Source organism: Alosa alosa, chromosome 14, assembly GCF_017589495.1.
Source record: "Alosa alosa isolate M-15738 ecotype Scorff River chromosome 14, AALO_Geno_1.1, whole genome shotgun sequence".
In the NCBI taxonomy this organism is placed as follows: domain Eukaryota; kingdom Metazoa; phylum Chordata; class Actinopteri; order Clupeiformes; family Clupeidae; genus Alosa; species Alosa alosa.
In genome coordinates this window covers 8,003,558-8,023,624 of record NC_063202.1, presented here as the reverse complement: position 1 = coordinate 8,023,624, position 20,067 = coordinate 8,003,558, and the positions used below count along the sequence as shown (strand labels likewise).

The following is a 20,067-nucleotide window of genomic DNA, read 5'->3' as shown; positions in this document are numbered from 1 at the left end:
ATGTGTGTGTGTGTGTGTGTGTGTATGGGGTGTGTGTGTGTGTGTGTATGTGTGTGAGTATGTGTTTATGTTGTATGTGTGCGTACGTGTGTGTGTGTGTGTGTGGGTGTGTGTGTGTGTGTGTGTGTGTGTGTGTGTGTGTGTGTGTGTGTATGTGTGTATGCATTGTGTGTATGTGTGCATGTGTGTGTGTATGCAGTGTGTGTGTGTCGATGAGGATGTGGATGTGTGTGAGTATATGACTGACAGAGTGACCGATAAAGAGTGAGGGTAATAAGGAAAGTGCTGCACTGTATGGCTGCTTCTGAAGGTTGTAAATCTGGTGTGAAATTGCACACCTTATGAGTGAATGGGGTCACTGTCCGCTGGGTCTTTCTCTATCTCTTTTCCTCTCTCTCTCTCCGTCTCTCTCTCTGTTTCTTTTCCTCTCCCTCTGCCTCTCCCTTTCTTTCTCAGTTCTTTCTCTGCCCTACCCCTCCTCCCCTTCCGCGCTCCTAACATTCTGTCCTCTTTTCCCCTTCTCGTTTTTTTTTGAATGGCCAAAAGACGGGTTTGACACGGGTACACTATGTTTTCATCTTTTGTGCCTCTGGGCAGGGCTCCGACGCAGGGCATGCCGGGTCTGGATGCCCTACTGTGTTAAATGCCATGTGTACGTTGTGGGCCCACTGCTGGAGCACGAGGAGGTCATTCATCCACTTTTTTGAACGGACACAGATGGCATACGAGGACAAGTCATTAACTGGACCCAAAATGTGAACAGTGCTTGGCTCCTGTTCCGAGTGGACCACTGGCAGAAGATCAATTGCAATCTTGAAAGAGACTTATAATACCCTAAAACTGGGATTGACATTTTTTTCTCAGTAATTGCCATTATTGGGTCTTCTTTTTTTTGTCGCCGCTTAGTCCAATAATTCTAAGTGAAATGCAATTATTCAAAATTATTTGGTGAATCAGCTTGTTGGGTGGCTAATGGACTCTAAATCCCCTCTAAAACACGTCAACAATCAAACATGTGTTTGGTGGTACAGAATGGTCCAGACCCCCCCATCCAGTCTTGTGATCATCACCCATGACTAATGAACGGGTTAATATGAATCACTCTTTGTTGTAAAAGTGAGAGTGAGAGGAAGAGAAAAATAATCGGAAGTAATTGTCCCGTCTCTGGCAACAGCCGAGTGTGGTGTCAACACACACGTTCTGTGCAGACTTACAGGCTGAGGCTTGCTCAGGGAACACCATGGCATAGCCACATCAACACCTGTGAGGCTGTCAAAGTGTTTTACAGAACAATGGATCTCTTCATTCACAGGCCTCTGTAGTAATTGCCCTGTGATAACCAGTGCTAGAGAGCATCACTATTTATAGCTATTTTTTTCACAGCTTCCTCCGGGGAGAGGAAATACTTGCTTTCCTATTTAAAAATTAAAAACAATGTTGCTTGGACAATACAAAGCAGTGGATTGTGTGTGTAAAGGATTTGGGAGCTATAAGAGGACACATGCACTGCTGAGGACACAGGGTAAAGAGAAAGAAGGAAAGGAGGGGGGGCCTTAAACTGCTGTAAAACTTTGGCCATTGGGCACAGATTAGATCTCCTCCAGCGTAGTCCCTCCCCTCTCCAGCACTCTGCTCTATATATACCCAGAGAGTGGAGCCCATTCACTGGCTCTTGCACTCTGTCCGTCTGTGTAGGAAGTGTTGGTGTGTGTGTCTATCCGTGTGTGTGTGTGTGTGCTTGTGGTGCTGTGCTGTGCTGACACTGCCGTGTGTGTGTATGTGTGTGCCAGAGCTTGCATGCTTCCTTAGTGCGTCTGGAACAAGAACAGTCCAAGAGGCACATGGTTGCTCATTTATTTGTAAGTTAGATCTTCACTGTTACTGGCAGATAAGGGCAAGTGGAACTAAAGACAGATAGATAGACAGTGAGAGAAAGAGAGGAGGACAGGCAGAAAAAGAGAGATAGATAGAGAGACTACCCCCCTCCTGTCCTCTACCACCACAATGGAAGGCTGTGCACTGTCCTTCTGGATTTACATGGGCGTGATGTCGGTGTTTGTCGGCGGCGTGGTGAGGAAGGTCCTGGCGTCCCACATCAGTGCCATGCCCTCGCTGGTGGCCTGGCTGGCGGCCACCGTGCTGCTGGAGAGGCTCTGCACCCTCTGCCTACCCGCCTTCCTGGTGCTGGCTGGGCTCTGTGCCGCCTGCTGTCTCTACTCCTCCAGGCAGGCACCAAACCTGGCTACCAGCCTGCCAACAGAGGGAAAGGCTGTCCTCATCACAGGTAAGGCTGCTGGGGCTCCTGGGGCTATACAAGCAGGGGGGTGGGGTGGTGGTGGTGTGGGGAACCTCAACCTGTCTGCCAAATATGCCAATATTAGCTCCATGTTAGCTCATGTCTGAAAGCCTTTGGTATATTCATTTTTAATGTTTCTCAGTTAATGAAAGTCTTGAGATTGTCCCCTTCAGATTTTCCTCTTCTCAAACTACTAGTCTCTTGTTTTTTTTTTTTTTTCTGAACTGTGTGTGTTAGTGTCTAGTGTGCTATTAGTGATTTGAGTTGTAAATGAGAAGTATATTGGCCATGCATTTAATATATTTCCATATGCTTATCTAAATATACAGAACAAGCTATATTATATCATTCCATGTCAATAATTGTAAAAGGTCTACATTATATCATGCATTGTATTAAAACAAAATGCATGTATGTGCATTGTTACCTAAATGAAATGGTCTTATCCTACCACAGTCTAAGAGGAATTGTCTTTGTGATTAGATATGCTCCTTTTTAGGTACAACTGATAAGAATATCGTTTTCATTAATGTCTGAGCCCCAGGTATTTCATGGTGTATAGTGTTTGCATGGTGCAGGTGTGCACTGAGTCAAGTCATGTGAGTGATTCTGGAGTTGTGAATATGCATGTATTTGCGTACGTGCATTTCTAGTGGTGTTGATGTTGCTGCTGCTGCTGTTGTTTTGTTTGGAACTAATGGATTATAGATAGACGTAAGGAAGGTGTTCCTTGGTGTTTGTGCCGTTGTCCACTAAGAGCTAAGCTGCTACTCGAAGTCTAAATAATCCTTAGGTCTTGAAAGCATGTTCTGGTGAATAAATCTTCACTGTGCTGTTATTCAGACATGCATATATATTTGTTTAAAACTCCAAAAATGTATGTGGTTTTGTAGTCTAATCAAGGTCTTAGTGCACTATTGCAATGGTAATATCATTTTTGAGTGACTTGAGTAATGCCTTCAACTTTATGTTGCTCTTGAGACCCAAAATCTTTTTCTTTGTTAAAAAAAAGTTGGCATGAAATCTCCCCTTTTTGTGTAAAGCCTCACTCGCCAGCAGTTCGCTACTAAACTCTTGTTCATTATGATGCCAAGGTAACCCATGGACAACAGCTATAATTGCTTGATTTATTTGACTGTAAAGCGGTTTAGGGGTTCCAGTGCTTAATCTGCAGTCTCATCCACCTCAGTGGCCCTAAACTCACAATTTCATATGCCTGTCTCTCAATCCACGAGTGTAAAACTGTCTTGATCCCCCCGAGCTCAAAACAGCCCAAACACCTCAAAACAAATCCTTGGATACAAATTATTTGGCATTATAAGCGGCTGAGAGGCCCAGTACAGTGCCTGGAAGTGCGACTGGGGGCTGAGGGATTGAGAAGTGGTGGGGAGTGGAATATATTGGGCTAGGAGTGGGAGCTGAGGTGGAATTAGTAGGATCAAGGCAGTCTCATACAATTTCCCTACAGAGAGCACATACTTTTGAACAAATTTGAAAATGTATACTTGTGTGAATATATGTCACACTGTTCCATTTGTGGTAGGTTTTTAAGTGAGGCTTCAGACAACAAAAGGTGTGGTGGCGAAGTCAAACACACACACACACACACACACACACACACACACTCACACACACACACACACACACACACACACACACACACACACACACACCATAGCAAATGACTGCAGTCATGTTTATGAGTGGGTGAATCATCACGAGGCGCCTGCCTTTGTGTTCCGACTTTGATGTTCAGCAAAGCCCAGGCAAACTGCACAAGAGTCTCTCTGGCTCCTGCAGAAAATGACTGCCAAAATTAATCACATCCTTCCGCCAAAAAAAAAAATTGATCTTATCTAAGAGATATGGTTTGGGCACGAAAATCTAGGTTACACTGAAAGTACCGTGCTGTGTTGACTGCCCATAAAATGGACAAAAACAGAGTTGTAGACTCAACCCGTTGTTATCTCCCTGGCCTTGACATGTGCCCACTTTAATCAGAGTTAGTGTTGTGTTTTCACTTTTCAGGCTTATGTTTCCTCATTTATGTGGTGATTATGTCTCGTCATGTAAATGAATGTAATTTAACGAGACGCAACAAGGACTAGTGCATATTTTGAACCAGTTCAGGTACAGCAGCTGGAAACACAAACGCTGAGTGGTTATGGCAGCGAGGTTTGGCACCACACCAACAAGGTCAGTGATATGCTCTGCTTTGTTGTAGGCCAGTAGTACTGAGTGGGAGTAGCCGGTTTAATTTTTGCCGGATTTGGAAAAGGTGAAACCATAGAAGCCTATGAGAAGCTACTTTATCTAGGCATATTTTAGCAAAGCAAAATTGCACATTATTAAGCAACTTGAACAATGCCTCAAGCTCACTTGCTTGGACTTAAGGCTATGTACACAAGTCCAGCCGAATTACAGCTAATACAGACTTACAAGACTACAGCATTGAACTGTGCTGAAAGAACATCCTACAAGTGGATCAGGCACATCTAGAGATGCTTAAAATCAGTTGCATTGATCACCGGGCTGCTGTACTAGGAACTGACCATGGCTTTTGCTGTACATCCCCTGCAGGGAACAAAATAGTACCGACCTTATTGTTAGTTTGTGATGCCAAAAAATGAGGGTGATCAGTGTGCCCTCACTAACTCGCATTGTCTCTACCCTCTGCCTACACAGCCATGATGCCTCTTTGTGATGTAATCACCTTGGCTGGATAATATAGGACAAATCTCTGGCTGGCAGGATGGAACACCTGGAACTTTTCTTCTCATGTTAGAGTCACTACATCATGTACCATCATAGCAAAAACTGAATTCAGTTATAGCTTCCCAGGACCAGTTGAGTCCAATAGCCCCTGTATTTACAGTATGTACTGTATATATGTTTCTGAGGATAAATCATAACTACAAAAGACAGGGCTTTGGGAGAATTAGACCATGGTATCGTATACCTGAATGAAGAACGTCTCTTTAATAATATAATCCATTAACTGAATTCAACCAGTACCATTAGATCTTATAAGTTATAGAATATGAGGCAGGGTGGTGTGAGAAAATTTGGAACCAATTTCTTTGGGAGTGCCAACTATACAGGAAAGGTGTCTGACGGCGCATTAAGCACCGGCTTTAGCCTGAATGCTTTTAGACCGAACCCATGTAGGCCCACTAAGCCACTTAGAGATTGTCTAGTGGCATGGTAACTGGTCTTGAGCTCTACTACCCTCTTTGCACGTTTCTCGGCTTTTGGATTGAGCTGGCAGTGCCGTCAAACTCCAACATCCAAAGTAATGGGGTGCCAACACTTGGCTCAGGAAAAAAATAACAATCACATGGGGGAAAAAAATCTCAAATGGAGAAAAAAATCCTCAAAGCTGGAACGGTAGAGTATTTGCCATTGCACTCTTAACAGGGCCAGCAGCTTAGATATGTTCATTGCTTATGTCTTCATTTTCCCCTATGTATTATATGCATATCTTGTCATTAGTCCTTCACCATGGAAAATGTGTACTGCGACAACTTTAAGTACAAGCAAGTAGAACAAGGAAGAGTGTCAAAAGGGGTTTAAGACTTCGATCACACAGCTCGGTTTATGAGGCTTTCCCCCAAAGCTTTTTCAAGCCTATAACTGTGGAAATTAAAAAAAGCTGAAACACTGAAAAAAAAAACTTTAAACCTCTTACAAACCCTGTTGAAGGGCTCCATAGCAGCTGAAATTCTTTGTAGGATTTAGGTTATGGTCACAGGGCTGGCTGAGTGGGCACTTTTCTTGACAACTCAGTTTAGTTTTACAGAGCCAAGTGCTTACTCTTCCTGTTGTGTTGGTGTGCTTTGTTAGTCTGGCAAAATGCACAACAAACATTGTAAGCGGGACAGAGACGTTTTAAAGCTTTTTTGTGACTGAATGACCGACTGGACTGGTGACCAATGGGCTTGCTTCAAAACCTTCTGAAAAAAACCTCCCCAAAGATGTCACAATAAGCGGTGTCGTATTTCCAGGGAAGTGGCATTAGGATTACCCCATGATGAGGTCAAGAACCTGTGTGACCCATTTTCATGGGTCCAGCCTTAACTAAAGTGTGTTCCAGAATATCTATGTCAAATTGTTGACAAGGGAAAGTGAAAATATCCTCAGTGTGTGTGTGGGTGTACCGTGTTCTTAAGAAAACCTCAAGGCATGTATGGACATACTGGTCCCCTATTAATTTCAACAACCCTGTTCCTCGTATTACTGAACTTCCAGGATGCATCAAGATGCGTCACCATAAGCCATCGGAAATATAAAGACCCATTTTATCCATCAATCCGGTTTCCTGCTATATGGTTATTAGCAATTAATTGGACCTGCAAATGATCTTATCTACCTCAAAATTGTACAGAGGTATTCAGTCCCCCATCACTGTGTAATATGTGTTTCCATGTGATTCACACAGTGTGTCAAAAGCATTAAAGACAATAAAAAAATAAGATTTACTCATGGAATATAGATTTTGGTCATAACATAGTATATCAAAAGTAACATTAACAATTATCTGATATGAAATATTGCACAATAGGTAGACAATACAAGCAGTAGTACAAATCGCATTAGTGACATAATACAGAAAATAGTATTTTTATGCAATATGTTTGGAAGCCAAATTTTTTTGTACCTGTGTTACAACTCTTTGATTTTGTTTTCATGGGCTTGTGACGATTTGCATAAAATTACCTCAAAAATGGAACCACAGGAACCTGCAATCATGTAGACACTAGAGGTCTGCACTCCCGCAGTAGACCCTGCGGGTCCCGACGCAAAAGAGTGTGGTACGGGACAACTTTTGAAAGCTCTTTGCGGGAGCGGGCGGGATGAGAGAGGTGCGTTCGCGGGTGCGGGACAAACCGATGATTCACTGCACTCCCGCAAATTAAATATGTGCGTAAAATTAAATATGGAAATGATTAAAGTAGTGTTCATAACTATAGTTCAGCTGGATGGCTGCATTAAATAACGGGGTTTAAGCATAACTGATGGATAGCAGGCCTATAGCCTATATCGTCGTTTACGTGGGTTCAATTTGTTCCTGCTGCTCATTGTCAAAACTCGAAATCGAAAGCATGACAGAGGAAGAGGGCACCAGGCTAGGCCTACTTCAGTTGTTAGCTTACTTTCAGAACCAAGAAACTGACATCTGGAGTCTTTCTCAGGTGTGTGTGCTCCTTTCGTGAGACAGAAAGAAAAGCTGAATAGGCTATCCCTCCTGCATGCGGGCTTTAGCGGGCGGGAGCAGGACAGAATATTGCGGGAGTGGGCGGGCGTGGGACTGATAAATCAGTCCCGCGCAGACCTCTAGTAGACACCTTTACCTACAGTTACTTATCCACTAAATTACACAGCACAACTGAAGAGAGCCCGCTGTGGCCATTTATTTGAGCAAACAGTGCCAATTTTGTACATCTTAATGATATACTGCGTTATGAGCATAGAGACCTTTGATCACCCTCATACATATGGGGGGGGTGTTCTGCGAACTTGGCAGGCAGGCAGCATCTGGAACTGGAAGAGTCTAAAGTGAGGCCTGGAGAAAATTTGCCTGGAAGATTTAAATCAACAGCAGGCACGGGGGGTACATTTATATGCTTAGGAGCCTTGTTCAAAAATAGGGGTGGACTGTGGGTGGATCGGCGGGTAAAACATTTAATGTCCTACCATGCCACCTTCCAAAAGACCCATCCAACCATATCTGTGTCGCATGTGACATTCTGCTGTCATTTATGCTTCTGTCAACCAAGCATTTGTGTCAGTATGTTAGTGTGTGTGTGTCAGTGCATATATGTATGTGTGTATGCATTCATGCATGTTTGTGTGTGTGCATATATGTATATGTATATGTATATGTATATGTATATGTATATGTATATGTGTGTCTTTGTGTATGTGTGCATGTGTGCACACATGTGCATGTCCGTTGTTGACAGCCTGGCTGATGGGTGTAAGGTCTTGTGTTTGTTTGTTTTCCTGACCAGGACTCTTTTGGCATTGGTTGCATAAGAGGCATTCCTGGCTCTCCCCTTGGACAGCCGATTCCTCTTGAACTTTCGCAGAGATAATGTTTCCATGTGTCCTAAGAAAAACTGGGTTGCAACGGAACACCGTGCAACAACCCAACGCTTCCTTGAATGTCCCCTTTCGCACCGGTCAGCACTGCTCTGGTGACCAAGCCAACACTCTCAACACTGCAGATCTCTTAACACTCCTGAAAAAGCCTGTAGGACAGTCCCTCTCTTTATCTGAATCACACACACACACACACACACACACACACACACACACACACACACACACACACACACACACACACACACGCACACACGCACACACGCACACAGATGTTGAAAAGATCTGTTTTCTCCCGCATACCATATACATCAGAGAGCGTTGCAGGTGGTCCATATGTTGGACTTGTAATGTAGAGCTCCTAACCTCGGAAAAGTTCATATTAGATCTGAACCTTGAGCACATGTTTGTTTGCTCAATCCTGTGTAGGAAATTATTGTGTGTTTGCATGAGAGTGCATGTGTGTGGGTGGGTGGTGGTGTATGTGTATATCAGGATCACCTATTTTTGTTTTTATGAAAACACTTTGTGTGTGTGTGATTCCATACCTCTCACATGGAAAGCTGAGTACACATTTGCTTGGAAATGACCAGTGGGACACACAGGTGACTGCTATATTTGGCTATTAACACCTTCCTGGAGGTGACTTAGGCATCGGGTCTGCACTTTTGTTCCAAGTCTCTGGAGCCTCTAAATGCCCCACTCAGAGAACCTACTCACTCCAAAGCCGTCCACCTAAGAATATCCTCCACTGGGCGCTCTCAATTACGTAACCCCTGCACTTTGCATGCCATGTCATTGGGACAAGAAGATTTGCAGTTGGCATCGTGCAGAGTACGGCTGATCGACTTGATGAGAGAGAGTTCCTATGCCTATTAAAGGGAGCTATGACACAATGGCCACACAGCTCAGGATTATGTGAAGGGAACTGTCTACTGTGAAGTGATACTTCCAGTGATACTCTGCAGATGTGCACTTAAAAAAGAATCAACATAGTTGACATAATTCATACATAATTCATAGTTTTAAAAAAAAGTGTGGTAAAGTATGTGTGTGTTTTTCCTGGTGGTTGAGGGGGTGTTCTCTTTCTCCCTCTCCCTGTTCCATGAGTTCCTGGTTCCTGGCAGACGTGTGAGAATGCTCCTTGCATCTGTACAGATAACAGATAACGTGTTCAGCAGAGGCCCGACTCCCTGCTGTCCTCAGCAGCCCCCAGGCTCTGGTGAAAGAGTCTCCACAAGCATGGGATGGTTTAGAGGGGGGGGTTTTACGGCGAGGAGAGGGTTTATGAAGGTGTCATTATGATCACAACAGTCACTCTTTGTACAGCCTGGTGCTAGCATGGACAGACACACACACACACACATAAGCGCACGCACACACACACACACACACAAGCGCGCACACACACACATTCAATTCACGCATTCACACCATAAGTTCTTGTGGGACACTAGTACAAATGAGGAGGTCTGACACATGGTCAAAAATGTGTGATGTGTACACGGATCCAATAATCCTCTCTTTGTCTGTTGGATATAACACACACATATGCACGCACACACACACACACACACACACACACACATACACACGCATGCACACACACACGCACACAAACACTTTGCCCTACCAAATGGAAGACTATTCCCTCCCAGACAGACTACTTTAATTTATTTTTTATTCTGCGGCCAAGACGGCATCATGAGTCTTGTGGTCTTTTAAATGGGAAATAATCCTCAGGAGATAAAAATGTCTCAAGTGAATTTATATTCAGAAGAGTGCAGTTTTTTTGTGATTTTAAGTAGAGGTCTGCACTCCCGCAGTAGACCCGCGGGACCCACTGGTTCCGACGCAAAAGAGTGCGGTGCGGGACAACTTTTGAAAGCTCTTTGCGGGAGCGGGCGGGATGAGAGAGGTGCGTTCGCGGGTGCGGAACAAACCGATGATTCACTGCACTCCCGCAAATTAAATATGTGCGTAAAATTGAATATGGAAATGATTAAAGTAGTGTTCATAACTATAGTTCAGCTGGATGTTGTGTTAGGCAGCATTAAATAACGGGGTTTTAAGCATAACTGATGGATAGCAGGCCTATAGCCTATATTATTGTCGTTCACGGGTTCAATTTGTTCCTGCTGCTCATTGTCAAAACTCGAAATCGAAAGCATGACAGAGGAAGAGGGCAACAGGCTAGGCCTACTTCTGTTGTTAGCTTACATTCAGAACCAAGAAACTGACATCTGGAGTCTTTCTCAGGTGTGTGTGCTCAGAAAGAAAAACTGAATAGGCTATCCCTCCTGCATGCGGGAGGGATAGCCTATTCAGTTTAGCGGGCGGGAGCGGGACATCATGGTACGGATGCGGGCAGGAGCGGGACATCATGGTACGGATGCGGGCAGGAGCGGGACATCATGGTACGGATGCGGGCAGGAGCGGGACATCATGGTACGGATGCGGGCAGGAGCGGGACATCATGGTACGGATGCGGGCGGGAGCGGGACATCATGGTACGGATGCGGGCAGGAGCGGGACATCATGGTACGGATGCGGGCGGGAGCGGGACTAAAAAGGACACATTAATGCGGGAGCGAGACGGAATATTGCGGGAGCGGGCGGAAAAATCAGTCCCGCACAGACCTACTTTTAAGTATTCTGAAGTCAACCTAATTTATTCACTGACACTCATATTTTCTTACCACATACATTGTTTTATTAACTTATACAGTGGCACTCCAGAAGATTCTTTTAAGTAACTCTTTTTTTTCTTTTTGAATCTTTTGAGTTACTCTTGAGGATGAAAATGACCTTTTACCCAAAGGGGGTTAAAGTCCAACATTGTTGACACATTTACCTTTCTGACTCTGCTTGTACAATTTCAGTTTTGTATTGTTTGTGTGACTGTGTTCTGCCATATCAAAGCATTCACACAGATCAGTGTTGCCAATTTTAAATTAATTTTCTTAATATGGTTGCGAAATAGGCATCAACTTTGTAATATATTCCTTTTCATGTGTGACGACAAGGGCAAAAACAAGCCTCTGATCTCTTATCTATATTGATTTGAAAATGATAAGATTTTATGAGCTATCATGAGGGACCAGTAAACAAATGGCATAAGTGTTCATTCAGTTCTGGAATACTAATCTTTCCCTCTTTCTCTCCCTCTTTCTCTCTCTCTCTCTCTCTCTCTCTCTCTCTCTCTCTCTCTCAGGCTGCGACACAGGCTTTGGGCATGTAGCGGCCAAGCGGCTGGACGCACTGGGCTTTGAGGTGTTTGCTACGGTGCTAAACCTGGCCGGGGAGGGAGCGCAAGAGCTCCAGCGTACCTGCTCGCCTCGCCTCACCGTCCTGGAGGTGGACATCACCAGGCCTGAGGATGTCCAACAGGCCCTGATCAACACTAAGGCCAAGCTGGGCATGAAAGGTGGGCCCATTACACACACACACACACACACACACACACACACACACACGAGTATGCACACATGCACACATACACACATAAACAAATCAGGCTTGTTTGTTATTAAAGCACATGCACTTGTGGGCAAGCTTATTCACGCATAATTACACACACACAAACACACACAAACACAAACACACACACACACTCTCTCTCTCTCTCTCTCTCTCTCTCTCTTTTACACACACACACATAAATAAACAAACTATTAACAAACCCTCTCTCTCTCTCTCTCTCTCTCTCTCTCTCTCTCTCTCTCTCTCTCTCTCTCCCTGTCCCTTGCATACAAACACACAATATACAAATTCCATTTCATAACTATCTTTCCTCTCCAATACTGTAATGCCTGCTCCAAAGAGTGTAAGTTAACACCCAAGCATCCAGCGTAGTCCAGAGAACAGCTGTGCGTCTCAAAGACAAATAAGGCAAATCAGTATGGCCGCGCTGCTGTTTACTTTTAGGGGGGACTTAAGGATACGCAGCGCAACTAGGGTGTAATATTAGGAGTTTGTTGGAAGGTCATTCACACACTCAGTTACTTTCTTTCTTGTGTGTGTGTGTGTGTGGCTTGGCCGACGCTCAAGCGCTTTATTTTGAAACAGCATGCACAACCAAGCCAGGTGCCAAACAAAGGGGAAAGGGGAAAAAATGTACTGGGATTCAAACAAGGACAAAGGGCTTTTTAGTGAGTGATGGCCGACCATCTCTGTTAACCTAAAATCACCCCTACATTTTGTGCCTGCAACCACCAGGCAAAATGTAAACATCCCTCAGCAGTGTTATGTTTCACGAGCCATAAACAAACCCCCCTTCTTTCATCTCCCGCGACCTATGACCACCGAGCCACAGAAACCTGGAGATAAGTTTGAGCTTTCGCTCCCTCCCTGGTGGGTACAGTTGACAGGTAGCAGGCCCCAGTGACTGTAAGCATAGGCATTCCTTTTAAGCTAAAGTAAAACGCTTTAACCTTTAAATAGACTTGGAAATGGCACCTGCTTTACGTTTCACGATGTGGGTGGAAAGCTGAGGAAGGCTCTTAATTAAGCACTCAGATGAAAATGCTGCAGGATTGAGTATGGCAGGTTTACCGGCCTGGTCGGTTGTGCCCTTAACAGCTCGATACAATCTGACATGTCCAATCTGGTGCTTATTACAGTGACAGCTTAAAGAGCTGGTTGACAAGCTCAGCCGAAAAATTCAATAAAGATACTTCAACCAAATGAGAAACCTGGGAAACGTCATGTGGAAATAACAGTCATATGCTTACTGGTGGACACTGTTGCATAACACACCTCTTCCCCCATTTCATATGATTCCTCTCTGAGCAAATGGATAAAAACATTTAGTTAAGCTTAAGGATACAATCTCTGAAATAACTGGTACCATTCATATTATTATTTATTCACCCATAATAACAACCATGCCCATGAGAGCAGACTGAACCCTCCATCAGATATGAGAGGAATGCCCTTTCATGCTGCTCCATCTCTCCTTCTCCTCTCTGGGGTTTGGTCTAATCCTCTCCTAAACAAAGGGTTTTATGCAGCACTGATTTCCCCTGTTGACCATTCATGCTGCGACTTGAGCACCTTACTCAAGACACGTACTTGACACTTGCTCACGCCCATAGCCCAGGGGAATGACTCAGTGCACGTCCGCAATCAGAAGTGCATTGCCTAATTGAGATGGGGAAAATGGATTAACCACATTGTGTATAGCTCGATTGTTACTTACATGAAGATTCCACCAGTATGTTCACCAAATGGTGGGGGCAGTTTTGAAAAGACATGGTTAACTCATTTCATTTTTTATTTTATTTTTTATTTACAAGGACAGTATACATGTGCCAGTGTTAGCCAGCTGGCTAATTTTCAACCGCAGTCCTTTGGCGAGTTGTTTTGAAAATGTGGCAGTTAAAAATAATAGAATGTATTTCAATTAACCCAATGGACATTTATGTCATAAACACTAGCTGCTTAGCCAACTCTTCATCCATTTGTAGAGCCAGAACATGGTTTGAATCTGACCCGAATTCTTTACGTGATACTCACCCAGTTTCAGGTTTTTACTGTTGTTGTTGTCGTCTTACCTCTGAAGTGCTTGTAATAAGCGTTAGCAAAGGCTGAAGAATCTAGTATTGTCTGAGATACCACAGTCTATTGTTTTTATACAAAAATATTTTAGGATAATGACGGAACACACTTTTTAAACGCATTTGGTCACAGGCAGCTCACGTGTACTTTATCTATCTCTTTTTCTTCTTCTGTTTCGTTGTCCTTTCTTCCTCTCTCGCCTCTCTGGTCCTTGATCTCCTCACAGCCATGCATATCTCTGTGGGTCTCCAGATGTCTATAAACAGTCTGGTCATGGAGAAACATGCTGGATGGATTACTACGTTTGTGCAAGTGTGTGTGTGCCTGTGAGTGTGAGTGAGTGTGTGTGTGTGTGTGTGTGTGTGTGAGTGTGTGTGCTTGCACACTAAAATTAATAAAATGATTTGCTTTTTTCTGTTGAAGCGTGTATGTTGTGCAATGCCGTCATGGCTCTGACAGCTGAAAGTTGCAGCTTGCTGAACATCTGCAGTTGTAAGGCGGAATGCACTCAAATGTTCAAAACGGACACCCAGATTTCCAAAGTCCGACCTTAGGAACAAATGGTGGACTTCTCTCTGATCTCACAAATGGACTCAGTATTGTAGGCACTGTGTACTGAGGTGGCAACTCCACAAAGGCCTCCCCACCTGCTATGAGGGGGGAGATGGCTCATGCATTGTGTGATATCCTTTGACATACTGCTGCCCGACCTTGTGTGTTCTAGTTGATCATATGGCTTATCATAAAATCTAAAGCCTCTATAGAGTTAGCCCGGTTACTATAGAGTATCTTTTCTTTTTCATTTGGTAGATATATGGTTCTTATGCATGAGATAGATAGATAGATAGATAGATAGACAGATAGATAGATAGATGAGGATCGGAACTTAAATAGAGTGTGTTGTATACGTTTTGAGACCATTTAGCAATTTTTGTTGCCTCATCAAATAAGTCAAATGCCCACTCAAAAGATCACACCCTGGCAACACTTATTACTCAACATTCAGTTTAACTGCTCTTTGATCACCATTTATTGTTTATTGTATTAATAAACTATTCAATCATTAATTAAGAAGCATGTTCATATCCTGACCACAGAGGGGCACTCTTTTTCACACCAGTATTGGAGAGTCAATGTCACAGGGTCAGGCTGAATATAAGTAAAAAGGATATGCATGGCTGTGAGGAGATCAAGGACCAGAGAGGCGAGAGAGGAAGAAAGGACAACGAAACAGAAGAAGAAAAAGAGATAGATAAAGTACACGTGAGCTGCCTGTGACCAAATGCGTTTAAAAAGTGTGTTCCGTCATTATCCTAAAATATTTTTGTATAAAAACAATAGACTGTGGTATCTCAGACAATACTAGATTCTTCAGCCTTTGCTAACGCTTATTACAATATAAGGAATGGATGTGGCATTCAAATACGATCATGTCAGTTCACCAGGGTTCCAGGCTCACCACTTGAAAAGACAGGCAGGCTTAACTGTTGATTGACCTACAAATTTATCAAGCATTATATAGGCTAATTATAATACATAATAGCAAGTTACATGTATGGTTAATGTGAAGGTATGATGTTAGGTAAATAGAATTGCCTTAGTATTCTGGTTGAATGAAATCGGGGTTATGGACGTTCCAAACGTTAATTTATTTGTCTTTATCTTTATGTGTTTCAGGTTTGTGGGCTTTGGTGAACAATGCCGGATTATGTGTCAACTTTGGCGATGCCGAGCTCTCGCTCATCTCCAACTACAGGGGCTGCATGGAGGTGAACTTTTTTGGGACGCTGAGTATTACCAAGGCCTTCCTCCCACTGCTGAGGCAAGCCAAGGGCAGGATCGTGACCATCTCCAGCCCTTCAGGTACTACACACACACACACACCCACACACACCCACACACACACACACACCCATACATACACACACACCCACACATACACACACACCCACACACACACCAACACACACACACACACACCCACACCCACACCCACACACACACCAACACACACACACACACACACACACACACACACCCACACACACACACACACACACACATACACCCACACACACACATACACCCACACACACACACACACACCCACACACACACACACACACACACACACAGAAAACTAAAACTACAAACTCTAACACAGTAGTTTTAGTGTTATCACACCCATTTCTTTTTTGGGTTGCCTTCCATTGCTTTTTATTCCTCCTTCAAGGGTAAATGTATCTTCTGTCTTGAGCAATAAAGCTTTATTATATTGATATTATGAAACACAACACTCCCACGTGTAGCAATCATTTCCTCTCGTTAGAGGCAATTTACCATCAAAATTAAAGATTAACTACATACAGAGGAAAATACCTCACCTACATAATTAACGCTTACTGCAAACATAACTCCAGTCTGTCAGTCTGTGGATGTTTATACAACAACCATCATCTTCTCTGGCATCTGGCTGATTTTGTTTTTTTTTCCTATAAAGACAAATACGAACAGTCAAAGAGACACAATTAGTGGGAAGGTGGCTTATCTTCCAGGTGGTACTTGTTTTGTTTTAATTGTCTTTTTTGTTCCCCCCAGAGCTTTAAATTCTGTCAGCGCCTCAGCATGAATAGTATTCATAAGAGCTTTTCTATGTCATGAAATAAACCGCAGGTTTATAAACAGTCACAATCTGCAATTAACCCAAGCAGCTTCGGTAGCTTCCTCTCTGGCGTACAAAAAACCAGGAGGCTTGCCTTGGCACCGCTCTTACCTCACCACCTTCATCTACTCGCACTGTCACTTTACTGCCAAGGCAGAGCAAAGCCCTCTCCATAACAAGGGGGCCCTATTATGCTGTTGGAACTTTTCCCTATACACAGCCGCCCAGCCATTGCCAGTTCTTTACAGTGGAATGGAGATTCCTGCACTTGTTGCATATTTCTTTTTTTTTTTCGTGAAGCTCGGTTTTTTATGGGCACCGTGGCAGTCGGTTCAAAATGTTCCGCTAGCTTTCCCAGTGAAGCGTTAAGGAACGCGTTGAGGCATATGTGCAATAGAGCAGTTCCATTCTTCAGACACAGAAGTGGGGGTGCTTGTGAATGAGAGGTTTGCAGCAAACTATGCCCTACACACTTACTGCTCATTCAAGTTCCTTGCACCACAGTGCCCAAATTACCAACCACCAGGGCATAATCTGGCAAATCAGGGCAAAACATGGTAATTAAAAGCAAATTTATTGATGTTTGCATGAGCTTGTTGCTGTGATATGCTTGAGTTGGGAAACCTCAACTCTAAACAGCCAATGGCATGGCCATTCAAGCAGAACCAGCAGACGTTTGACTGCACCGCCAGCATTTGCAGTTTAGGGTCTACTTGCACAATTGCAAAATGTTGTTGCAATGTTTAATGATGAGCTAATCGTACAACTCATCTACTTTTTATTACCTTAAATACACCCCATAAAGAGCCCATTATCAGGCGTGGTTGAGATGCCTTACTAAGCGTTCTTTTTGTCCTACAGGAGATCTGCCCTTCCCGTGCTTAGCAGCCTACGGAGCCTCCAAGGCAGCACTGAACCTCTTTATCAATACACTGAGGCATGAGCTAGAGCCTTGGGGTGTGAAGGTGACCACCATCCAACCGGGAGCCTTCCGCACAGGTGAGCAACTGACTATACCTGAGAGAGCAGTGATGAATGAGGGAGGGAGGGGGGAGGGTTGGGAATACAGGTTCATAGACTCATAAAGCAGCATAGAAGTCTCTTCTGTAATCATGTTACAGTAGTTTGGAGGAGGATGGGGATGGCATGGTCTTCATTGCCGTCATGGCATGGTGGTTCAGTATTTTCCAAAACATGACAGGTCCACATTATTGTAGTTCACATTCCAACATCCTTCAAAGACCATTTCCTTTGAGAGCCATTGCAGAAGTTCCGTCCAGTGAAAAAATCTTCTGGAGGTTACAGTGAAAGCCATGTGGTCCTTGCGTAAGCTGTACATGCCCTAGTAAAGAGTTGCTGCTGCACAGCACATGAGTTCCACAGCCACCACTGCAGTCCTGTTTGAGTTTCATGCAATGAGGTTGCAAAGACAGATGGATCATCATACACATGCAAAAGGAACAATGAGTCCTCACACATACTTCAAGGAAAAGATAATAGTCTACAGCATTTAGCCGACTTGTTTACATCCTGGACGGATGAAATCGTCTTTCTCTTAAGTAGTTTTCACCCTTATGAGCATATTATTTTAGAGTGCGCCGGAGCCAAGAACTCCTCGGGGGGATTATGGTATAAATGTCTGGATCAAGTGTGCCCAGATCTGTGTTTACTTTCCTGTGCTCTCCTTCCAATCTGTCAGCCCCGCTTACTCCTTTTGTTGGTGCGTGCTGCCTGACGTCATCCTTTGAGGCCTGAATAGCGCCTAAAAGTTGGAAACTGACACTTTTTGGAGGGACAATGTGTATAAATATGTGCAAGGGACGTGAGGTATCATGGAATTTCTGCACCCAACAGTTCTGACACTTAACCACTTGCGTGTGTGTGTGTATGTGTGTGTGCTTTTCAGGACTAAGCAGTAACATGGAGCACTGGGAGAAGCAGCACAAGGTCCTGCTCGAAAACATCTCGCCCAGTCTTCTGGAGGAGTATGGTGAGGAGTACATACAGGAGACGCGAGAGCTGTTCGCCAGCCATGCGGCGACGGCTCCTACAGATGTGAGTCACGTTATCAACACCATCGTGGAGGCCCTGGTCTCCCCACAGCCCCAGGTGCGTTACTTTGCCGGTCCTGGGGTAGGGCTCATGTACTTCATCCATTCGTACCTCCCCACCACCCTCAGCGACAAATTCCTCCAGAAACTCTTTATCAAGAAGCAGATCCAGCCACGATCGCTGAGGAAGCAGAACAATCTGGGTAAAATCCACAGTCTCAATAACAACAACAACAACAACAACATCAGCAGTTTAAACAACAACAATATTATCACATCGGAAAAGTAATTATGTAGTCTGTCGTAACGTTATAAGACCACTAATGTAATACACTCATAGTTTTTTTAGCATTTTTGTTTATATTGAGCATTTGTATCCTTTCTTCTGTTATTTTATAAAAGATGTTATTTTGTCACCTTGGAAGGGATCATTGAATTGCACCAAAAAAGTATACGTCACAGCTGCAGTTTATATAAAGATCAGCACTATATAACATTTATCATATGTACCACCGAAGGTGGTGTAATCTACTGAAGGACTCAAAATGAAATATTTTTATCGCTGGTATTATTTCGTCCCATGCTCACACTGTTGGTGTAAGTGAATACAAATGTTTCAACCAACCAACACAATGTGTAGACATAAAGAGAGATCGGATATGGACTCGATGTGCCTTGGCAGCATTGGCTTTGCTTTTGTAAAGTATGTTCATAGAGACCCCAACAGGCAACTGATTGGGTGCTAATATTCCTGTCTGCCTTGTCATAGTTGCCATAAAGTATGTGTTTCAGCATCCATTGTGTAAGAACTGCATACACTGTGTTGGATCTGCTGATCAATCAGATATAAGAGCTCTATTTTATGAGACCAAGAGATGTGCTTTAGATTCAAGGACTTAATACTAAATGTTGGATTTGATGTTTAATTGATATTTTATGTTGCTGTTTTTTATGTACATGTTTGTTTTCCATACTACTACATTATTCTTTAAATTTGAATATGTATGCCAGTTCTCTTTATCAATCACTTAAACTGTGAACTTTGTAAAAAAATGCAAAAAAATCTGCAAAAAAAATATATGTAAATTGTTCACCCTGTTCATTCTTAGATGATATTAAAGTTGAATTTTTTACAAAATGATTATGTGCATAAGAGATTTGTGTTAATATTTCATAGTCCGTATTTCATCTAAACAATAGAGCAGTAAGCCCAAGTTAGACTTGCATCAAGGCCAACTGACCTTTCATGATTCACATTCTCATACTCAGTCAACCACTCATAATGTCTTAATTAGTATTTGGCAGAAGTGATGCTAATTTCAACTTTGATTTTTTTGTTTGTTTGTTCAATTAAGTCCAAAGCTTTTTCAATCTATCTTATCAACAATATAGAACGC

The 20,067-nt window shown here is 43.4% G+C and overlaps 1 protein-coding gene across 1 annotated transcript; it reads left to right on the top strand.

The window, feature by feature from the left end:
* Nucleotides 1-1,655: 1,655 nt before the first annotated feature.
* On the top strand, nucleotides 1,656-19,811 carry hsd11b2 (hydroxysteroid (11-beta) dehydrogenase 2). Its single transcript, XM_048262758.1, has 5 exons — nucleotides 1,656-2,284; nucleotides 11,613-11,825; nucleotides 15,635-15,820; nucleotides 17,481-17,618; nucleotides 18,526-19,811. The coding sequence occupies exons 1-5, from the start codon at nucleotides 2,005-2,007 to the stop codon at nucleotides 18,957-18,959; spliced, it is 1,251 nt and encodes a 416-aa protein (XP_048118715.1). The 5' UTR covers nucleotides 1,656-2,004; the 3' UTR covers nucleotides 18,960-19,811.
* The last annotated feature ends 256 nt before the right edge of the window (nucleotides 19,812-20,067 follow it).